The 10,346-nt window shown below is 37.0% G+C and overlaps 1 protein-coding gene across 1 annotated transcript; it reads right to left on the reverse strand.

Annotated features, from left to right (window-relative positions):
• Window positions 1–4,933, reverse strand: LOC133300249 (BTB/POZ domain-containing protein At1g30440). Its single transcript, XM_061499764.1, has 4 exons — window positions 4,136–4,933; window positions 3,126–3,195; window positions 1,222–2,436; window positions 1–801 (listed from the first exon to the last, which is right to left on the reverse strand). Exons 1-4 carry the CDS (start codon window positions 4,192–4,194, stop codon window positions 223–225), a joined length of 1,923 nt encoding a protein of 640 aa, XP_061355748.1. The 5' UTR covers window positions 4,195–4,933; the 3' UTR covers window positions 1–222.
• Between the last annotated feature and the right edge of the window lie 5,413 nt (window positions 4,934–10,346).

A 10,346-nucleotide genomic window follows, 5' to 3' on the forward strand; every position in this document is an offset into this window, starting at 1 on the left:
AGGCATAATGTGCATACACATTTTATATGCAAAGACAGTGGGACAAAGAAAAAGAAGAGAAAAAAAAAAAGCTAGAACTATGGTCTAGAATTACAGAATACACAGTGACCTTTGTTTCCATCTCAATTACACTTGCTTGAAATGCAGAGGCAAAGAAACTGTTTATAACACTGTAACACGAGAGAGAGAAAAACCACCTTTGAGTAAATGAACATGTAGACACTACGAAGGAACAATTGAAGAGACCGATGCTTTGTCACTAACAGAAGAACTTCTCTTGTGCTTTACTTGTCTGTCCTTCAACTTCTCAACCTTACTATTTCCATTGTTCTGATTGCTAACTGATCCTTCTTGAGCACTGCACATCTGAGACTTTATCTTAAACCCAAGCTTCTTAGACACAGTTCCCCATGTACTTGATCCCTTTGCACGACCCAATTTCTCAATCTCCTGCCTCATGTTTGAGCACTCTTTCTCAAGCTCAGATACCCTCATCCTCATGTTATCCATTCCCACTTTCAAAACCTGATTTTCCTTCACGGCTGACGCCCAGCCACCTTCATTAGATCCAACAAAACCACTTCTTAACGGTCTTGATCCATCAAGATTATCTGAAACTAGAAAGCAACCGGCAATTGAGGTCCGAAGCTGGAGCTGCTCGAAAAATAGAACTTGAACTATTATTCTGATGGGTAGCCTCTCATTCTGTGCAGCATGTGTGCATGCTTCTAATGAGAGTTTCTGGCAGTCCATCAGCCTACATAGTTGCTCTCTCTCTGACTCCACCAACCATGGGTGAGACTGCAGTTCACAATTGGCCAAAAAAAAAGACATGTTCTTAAGCCCTCTTGCTGAATGCCAGATATGTATGCTAACTAGTGCTAAATATTGTGTAAGGAATGCAGAAGCATAATATTCAAAAACTGTATATAAAGTTGACACAGATATTTGGTGTATGCCAAATATGCTTTGGATAAAATATGCGCACTCAAATGAAGGACAGTGGAATCAAACATGGGCAAGAAGTGCTATTTATAAAAAATAATTTGAACACCTAGCAGAAGCATTGCAGAATTGAAATAATATTGGACAAACATTATAGTATTAACTCAGGCCAAGAAATGGCTCACTTGTGGCATGACATATGCTAAATTTAGGCCTCAACATTTGCATGTAATGCACAAAAATATTAATGCATGACAACTTGGAATTGATAAGTACCTTCAAATAAATGTCTATGGCACGATATAAACCATCATCAAATGGCCTGGCATACTCTGGAACAGCAGCAGCAAGGGCGTGAAACTTAGGAAGTTTTAAGTTAACATCTGGGGCAACCTCTGCCAGGTAACCATCAATCAGCTTGGCTACCATGGTGATTGGTGTCAGTGAAGGTGATCCAATCAACTGGACATCATCGATTGAGCACGGAGAGGCAGCACCTGTAACCTGATCCATGGCAAGGAAATGTTCAAGAATTCTTTGCACACAGTCAACATTGTAAAGTGTCTCCATTGAATATGAGAAATTTGGCATCAAGAGATCTTCCAGAGTAGCTTGATCAAGCTGCATCCCAATCCGTTTCTCCAACTTTGATATGCAAGAGGGGTCCACTCTTAGAATCATGGCTGTTCGAAGTAAACCAAACAGAAACTTTGTTTGGACCAGGCCCTTCTGCATTGGGAGTAACCTATCAACCTCTTCCAGCAGAATCTTCTGGTCTTCTTCACATGGAGGAGACCCCAGTGGCAAACGGGTACTGGACTCACCAGAAACCTGACGTCGATTTAACCCAGGCAGATACTTTTTAGCATAAAAAGCAAGAGAACCGGCAATTATCTCCTGCCTAATGCCCCGAGATTCCATGACAGCTATCAACCTCTTATAAAGAGGTAAGCTCAAATTCAGTACATCCTCATACCACCAATCTGAGCTTGAATTCTTTGGTCTTGCCCCAGTACTTATTCCATTCCACAAAACACTTCCACCAGGGCTCTGCAACGGCCCTCCACGTTCCAGTACTGGCCACCCAAATAGATTTGGGTCAGTAGAAGCCTTTGCTGCAAGTGATTCAATGCACCTTTTCACAATGTGGAGCTCTTCGGCATTGGGCAGAACATCATCACAGGTTTGAAGGGCCCTCAGAGAGTCTTTCCAACTTCGGAGGACCACTTGATTGAAAAAGGTTTCGGCCTGCGAAATAAGATTACCTTCACCATATTCCTCAGTCATTTCAAGATGCTCCGCAGCACACCAGAGAGACACAACATTTGATGCTGTAAGTTCAAGTTTCACACCATAGCAGAATTTTGCCACCAGCTCAAATGTTTTGGCCCCGCCTGGAATGTCAGGGGGGTGTATGACACATTCTTCCTCTGATTCAGAAGCTTCGGCAATCAATCTTTCTAAAACCCCACTTCTAGAGAGCAAAGGAAACTGCACTAAGAGTGTTTGGATTAGCTTAACTTATGTTCACAAACGCTTGTATTCAAAATACATAGAGCGGGCATTTTTGCTGAAAAGCTATTTTGTGAAAAAAAAAAATGCAATATCAAACATGTGCTAAATGATATATGAAGGAAAATGGAATTATAAATTGGTACTGTTTTCCATAACCAGAACGAGATACCACTCCCCTTTTCACATTACATTTACATAATGTCCCAAGACACTAATATAATAATAATGCAATATCTAGTGTTTTTTTAGCTCAGAAACGATCTCAACTATAAATTACATTTCAACAGCAGCAATATCAAGCATTTTGAACTACTTGTAAATTGACAGCATAATTCATAACATGTTAAAAATAATATAGTGCTAATGTACTAACATCTTCATTTAAGCTTTGGCAAATTTTAAGTTAACCAAACCTTAAAATAGCTATACATTTAAGTAAACTATTACCATCCATAAAAATATTGCCTCAACTAGATTTGATAAAAATAAAAAACCACTCCCCATTAAACCCTTACTAGCAAGGGTAGGGGAGGCAATCTTTGTACGCAACTTTACTCTTGCATATTTACATAGAAATTATTCGCTAGTTTCTAACATGTGACCTTTCGGTCTCAAAGGAGCAGCTTCACCACTAGACGAAATTTAAAAGAAATGATATTATATACCTTGTGAAGATGGAAAGACATCTCACCAACTTCAACAACTATATCACTAGGAAGGCCAGTCGTGCAGAACCTACAGTTATAGCAGCCAAGAAGAATTACACAATATATAAAGGTAAAATTTAAAACAAAATTCAAACAGACATTTTGCATCAGGTTGTTCTCAGAATAGTCACATGTAAAATGGCTTATTTTAAGAATCCAAGACAGGAAAGAAAAATGTCATCCTTCACTGTTTGTAAAATCATATCTTGAATAAATGTCAATCTAACTTATCTTGAGAGTACTAATAAAGGAAAAGTATGGGAACACAAAATCCATGGTAATAAGGAGTGCATTGCAAGGTCATTTATCTGGTCTATTGCCTATCACGCAAAAGGTTCCCTTGACTCTTCGTCAGAGGTGGTATACGCATATACATGCCCATTCATACCACTGAAGATAAGAAGCTTAGATCATTTCCTCACAGACCATGAAGAAAATAAGTCAACTTAAATAACCATACAATAAGTTAAGAATAAAAATTACAGTTTTTTATCTTCGCTGATAATCCTGCTTCTATCAAAAGGGCAACAATGCAAACCTCGTGCACAGGAAGAACAAATTACAGATTTTTGCCAAGCATATATCATGTTTGACAAATTATATCAAATTAAGCACCCCACACACAACCCCCACCCCACCCCAAAAAAAAGAAAATAAATAAATAAGAAAAAGAAAAAGAAGGAACTTTTGTACTTCTGCATTACATATAGGACTCAAGCACCAAACCTGAATTTGACATAGAAGGATCTATCAAGCACTATATCCAATTACTACACTTAAACATGAGTTCACTATTCTGAACCACTTGTAAACACTGAAAGTGGCAAGCAAGCATTTCAGTAAACCGACAGTTTAAATGTAGATAAACGTGTTCTTCCTAATTCAACAAAGGATATCACATTTGAAGAGAGAAGAGAACAATAACAAAATTGTAATTTACAGAGCACATAAAGGAAAATGCTAGATACCAGGCCTGCCCTTGACGCTGGAATGCATCAGCTTTGGAACCCAATTTCATACAAGCCATTTACTCAAATCCCAAAAAGAGAACAACTCCTCCAGAACAGAACCGAGTTATGAACAGATCTGAGTTCAATTGAAACCCAATCAAACCCTTCTGAAACACCGTATCACGCTGAAATCCTTAAGCAGCACCAAATGAGGCTTCCAATTCTGACAATTACAGAAACAATTGGCCTCAAACCAGAGCACTTGCATCAACAAGATACAAAACCCCAGGAAAAAAATTTAAAAAAATAAAATAAAATTGTTTCCACTAAACTCTAATCTGGTTTCAAAATTTTCTACCCTTTATCCCAACAACATCAAAATGGATTCACAATGTAGCTTCTTTTCATTCTCTCCCCCCAAAGTTAAAACCTTTAGCGAAATTCCCAGTAACCCACCAAAACAGCAAAGACGAATCCACAAGCAGATTCAACAATAACACATGAAAACCCTAGAACCACCCATTATTCGCACACACCCACTTGCCAAAACCACTACAAACTGAACCTAAAAAAAAACACAAATTCCTTATCATCGACCTAGTTTAGGTCAACAACCCAGTTCTCTGCCCCAAACAAACAAACAAAGAATAAAAACCTAAAACCAGACCATTACCCAAAAAAATAAAACTAAACAAGACACAAGGGACCAAAACCACTCATCCACATCAAAGAAAAACGACACATAAGTCACTGTGTGGTAAAATAAAAAGTCTCTGATTGAAATGATTTATAAGACATAAGAAAGCATTGACCCTCTCCAATCAAAAAAAAAAATTGCAGCAACCATGTGTTTGGAAAGTGTTGTGCATAGGGCAATGTGGTATCATTAATGTCATTTACATCTCAAAGGACCAACCAAACACATGTGGGGTCCTTGTCTTCAAACACACTCATTGCACTTTTCTCGAGCTTAGAATCTCTTAATCATGCACTTACTCGATTTGACTTTAGAGAATAACAGTTGAACATTTGAATCAGTTTATTATTTTGTGTTTATTATGAGGGGTGTTTTTCTTTTGTTTTGTTATTTATCGCTAGTGTCGGTTTCTTAAGTAAAAGCCACCCTGGCTAGGCCATGTGCGTTACAACCCATAGCTGGTTTTGAAAATTATAAATTAGTGTCATCAAAATATTAAATTTGCAAAAACTGACTTGGACTTTGTGATAACTGAAATTCTAGAAAGCTTAATGAGTTTCCATGGCGTGCAAGGGCAGGAACTACTGAGTAGTTACCGGGATCTTTAATTGCTCATGGTGAGTCAATCCAAGACTATTAATACTTAATAGGATTCGGTAGATATGAATATAATAACATAAGTTTTATTTTATGTTTAGTATATTTAAAAAAATAAAATAAAACAGACTATGAGATTAAAAAGTATTATATTTTAATTTTATTCAAGAAAAAAAAAAACAAAACTTAACACGATGTTTCAATGTTTCAATTCATTCTATTTGCATACTAAATACTACCGTAAAGAGTCTCTTTAAGTAAAGTGAACAGAGTGGTGGGGAAGTAGGAATTTTATTTTGAAGGCTCAATTATTTGGATTGAAATTTACTATATGTGGAGGGGTGTAAGTGGTTTTAGCTTAAATAGGTTAAATCTATATAAAATATTTTAAGTCTATCTTAATTTATTAGTCTAATTCAAGTTAAATTATAGATTTGATCTGATTTATTTGAAAAAAAAATACAAGGTTTGATATAGCCTATTAACCCCATCAAGCCTTCAAAAATCATATATTATGTTCTATAAATTATCGGCTTCATTAGCTTTATGTCACATAAGATAATACATTTTTCCTATTGACTTAAAAAAATAGTGGATTCCATTTTTTTTTTCTTTTTAATAGGACCCACTACATGTTTGTCTCTATGGTTGGAGACATTTTCTCTGCTATGACATAAGACTAATAAACCCCCTAAATTATAGGGTCCCTCGGATCTGCCGTAACGGCAAATAAAGTTATCTAACATAGATACATTTAGGTTGTGAAAATGTGCTTGTGTAAGACAACTTTATTCTACCGTAGAAGCAAATATATTTTTCCCTAAATTATATATTGTTATTACTTTGTTTTCCTTGCATATTTACGTTGATGGAGTCACAACCTAAAATATTGATAATTTAATTACACGATTGGAAATATAAAACAAAATAATAACAAAGATGTGGAAGGCTTAATTGAATTTCAAGAAATATATTCATTGACTCAAAAAGAAAAATATTACAACTACGTAATTCCTAATACATAAAAAGTAATATAGTCATATGAATAAGATATTAGAAAGAAAAAAAAAAGTAAGAAACTAATTGTGTTCATATATCACTCGTATAACACTATCTTATTTTCTTAAAATCAAATTCGGGTTAGAAAAGATAAAAAATAATCAAATATTATTTTAAGGAAAAGTTTAAATACCCCATGTGCTTTGTCATTAAATCACTTACCCTCTGTGTTTTTTGTTTTTTAATCATTCACCCCTCTGCTTTATTTCATCCAAGTCATTCTTTAACGATGTTAGCTCAAAAGGGGGAAGTGTCCAATGTCTTATAAATTCCACGTTAGTTGCACATGTAACTAATGTGGGACTATATATCTCAACACGCTCCCTCACACGAGAGCTCATTGAGCTAGAAGCGTGGATATTGCACATGCTCAATTTTTTATTTATCTTTCTGTGTTTTTATTTTAATTCCACTTTAAAGTAAGGGGCAGTGACGATAGAACTTGTAACCTTATAACGTAAAGAACCTTACCGCCCCCACTTCCCATTATAGTCACCGCCCCCCAGCTGGTCCCTGATCAAACAGAAATTAGTTTGTGGGAGAGGCTTAGGAAAGCTGCACTATTGGACATTGAATCAAGCTCCTTTTCTTAGGACATGCTCTCTTCACTGTACCATACTGAACACAGCAGTAGCAATGAACATTCTGAGGATGAAATGAACAAAGCTCTTGAGGTTCATCGTTTTCTATACTTATTATGTACAAACAGCAGCACAATACTTTTTTAAGTTTAATATAAAGTCCTTCAAATTTTAGGAGTGAATAGCAAATATGGTTGATATTTTAGATGCAACTTGTATCATAGATTGCCAACATAATTTTCACATGTAAGCCAATGTGCACCCTGCATTTGGACATCATTTTTGAAATAAATTTATCTGTGCCCTTCTAGTTTTGGCTATAAACTTGATTATATCATTTTTTTTAGCTTAACCCTGAGAGTTAGATACAGAGCAAGTAAATGTGGTTTTCAGCATGTTGATAATTGTTAGTTTTCGAAGTTATAAAGAATGTTGTCTTGTTGCTGGTTTAGCTTCTGTCCAATATATTTTCGCTTAATGCTTCGTTGTACAGCATCAGTACCTATCATGTTAATTCATTATAGTGTGGAGTTAATAGCATTACCTATCCTATTTTTGTAATAAGGGTAGAATACACATATTCGATAGCAATTCTAACACTATTAAGGAAAGATTTGGATGGAAAAAAGTACACAAGTAAATGATTGAAAAAAAAGTACAAAGGGTAGGTGATTTAAGACAAACCACAAAGGTTTATTTGAACTTTTCCCATTTATTTTATTAAAACGAGATGGAGATTTAGTGGGCATGCCTTTTAAAATAGATATAGATACGTGGCTTGATTTTTCTTTTTAGAGTTATCCAACTCTAATTATCTATTTGAGGCGAATTGGTTCTCCCATTAATTCCACAAGCTTTGGCTCTTTGAGTCGGTTATGAAACTAATCTGGAGTGCGATGCGGGTCAGAGATGAAGATATTTAAATACCTTCCAAAATTGATATGTGGAGATTGTTGAGTATAGCTTATACTTCGCATGCTGACGAGGTCCCTTGTTGTCGGGGTCAGCAGAAAGGCAACTGAATCCCGCTCCTAGATGAGCGGGCGAGGGTACGGGGGAGCCGCCCCAGCGCGGATCCAGGGAGCAGCGCCCCTAGGCCCGTAGAGGCTAGGTACTGTTGTGGGCCTCTGATCTATTGTAATTTTTTCTTTTCTTAGTAGTTTGGGCTTGGATCCATGAATAGCTGATGTTAGGGTTTTTCTAATCCTATTTATATTCTCCTTGTAAACCGAGTGACTTGTAACAAGTTGCGGTGAGATGAATATAGTATAGACAAGATAGATGTAGCCTAAATTGGGTGAACCAAGGTAAACCACTGTGTCTATTCTCTCTCTCTTTCTCTTTTCGTTGTGATTTGTGTAATTGTCGATTTCCAACATTTGGTATCAAGAGCTTTAGTTCTGCGGCCGGAGTTCTTTTGTCAGATTGCGGTTTCGCGATTTGGGATTTTTTCTTGGCATAGAGAAAACTGCTAAATTGATCTGAGAGGATGTCGACTGGCCAATCACGGATCGAGGTTGAAAAGTTCGAAGGAAAAGGGTTCGAGTTATGGAAGCTGAAGATGGAGACTTTTCTCGTTAACAGGGACGTGTGGTACATGATCAAACATGAGAAGCCATCGGGACCAACGAAAACTATCGGTGATGGAACGTCAAGTGAAGGCGAATTGAAGGCGTGGACCAAAGATGATCGAAAGGCGCGAAGCCTGATCTGGTTATGCCTGGCAGATAACGTTCTAGTGAAGTGAAGAGAAGACCGCAAAGGATCTCTGGACGAAGCTGGGAGGTCTCTATCAGAGCAAGACACTCGTGAACAAGTTGTTCTTGCGATGGAGGCTGAATAGTCTGCGGATAAGTGAAGGTGATTCTTTCTCTGCTTATTTAAATGAATTTAATACTATTTGTGCGCAACTTTCTTCTATAGACATCAACCTAGATGACGAAGACAAAGCTTGCACCTTGTTGTGTTCACTGCCCAACTCTTGGGAGCACATCATTGTGTCAATTGGTACTGGTGTTAATAAACTGTCATTTGAGACGGTTATTGCTGCCTTATTATCTGAGGAGATGAGAAGGGTAGGTTTTGAAGGTACTAGCAATAAGGCTCTGGTTGTTAGAGGGAGGAGTGGTGATAAATCAAAGTCTGGTAAGAGAGGTAGATCGAGGGGACGGTCAAAGTCCCGTGATAAATCTGAAATAAGGTGTTGGAGGTGCAAACAGGTTGGACATCTGAGAAGAAATTACAGAAGAAAAAGCTTAAGTCCTGAGAAGCGGGATGATTTTTCTTCGGGTACAAAGAAGGATGATGATGATAGTACAGGGGACTTGTACAGGGCGTTTAACAATCATAATGACTGCAATGACTGAATTATTGACACTGGAGCATCATTTCATATGACACCTCATAGGGAGTGGTTCTGCACCTATGAATCATATTTTGGCGATACAGTTAGAATGAGAGATGATACGACTCATGCTATTGTGGGGCGTGGGAAGGTAAAGCTGCAGATGAGTGACGGGCTATGTAGCACCGATACGACACGCGACACGTGACACGACACGACACGACACTCCGACACATCAATCTTAAAAAATTATGGATTTCGACACGTTGGGACACGTTTTAATATTAAATAATATTTTTAATTTATATAGTGTATATTTCATTTAATATTTAATAATTTAACAAAAAAATGAAACTAAATTAATAATACCCATCAACACGTTATAAAGATGGAAGCTTTAATAAAAAAATAAGAACTGGGATGAGAGAGATATAATATCAGATAGAGAGATCAAATCATATTAGAGAAGATACAACAAGAGCGTGATGGGAATTGACAACAATGATGTTGAGATGATCTCTTATCTACTTAAGGGGAAAAAAGACAAAAAGATAAAATTGATATGATCAGGTGGAAGCTTTATTAATATATTTTAACTTTTTTTAAAAAAAAAAAATTTTAAAAAATTTAAAAAAAATTAAAAAAAAATTACGAAAATGCCATTTGACCGTGTCGGACACGGTCAAATTCGCGTGTCGGAATAGTCAACGTGTCGGAAAAAGTCAATCGCGTGTCTGACACCGTGTCGGAGTGTGTCGCCGTGTCGGAGCGTGTCGGACCCGACTCTTCCTGTTTTTACAAGTGTCCGTGCTTCCTTGGTGACGGGACAGTCAAGAATCTACCGGGCATGATGCATATTTCAGGGCTTACTAGAAATCTGATCTCCGTTGATAGTATGGCAGATGCTGGTATTCATTTCAACAGTGACAAGTATTCTTGCAAACTAACTCG

This window comes from Gastrolobium bilobum, unplaced genomic scaffold, assembly GCF_033153095.1.
Source record: "Gastrolobium bilobum isolate Gb01-03AN ecotype WA unplaced genomic scaffold, APGP_CSIRO_Gbil_v1 utg2191, whole genome shotgun sequence".
NCBI lineage: Eukaryota > Viridiplantae > Streptophyta > Magnoliopsida > Fabales > Fabaceae > Gastrolobium > Gastrolobium bilobum.

Coding starts and splice junctions, on each gene's coding strand:
- LOC133300249 (XM_061499764.1), bottom strand. CDS start 4,194: ATGGCTTGTATGAAATTGGGTTCCAAAGCTGATGCATTCCAGCGTCAA. Junction 2,437..3,125: donor TGTCTTTCCATCTTCACAAG/GTATATAATATC, acceptor CTCTTAGTGCAG/TTTCCTTTGCTCTCTAGAAG. Junction 802..1,221: donor CCATAGACATTTATTTGAAG/GTACTTATCAAT, acceptor TGTGAACTGCAG/TCTCACCCATGGTTGGTGGA.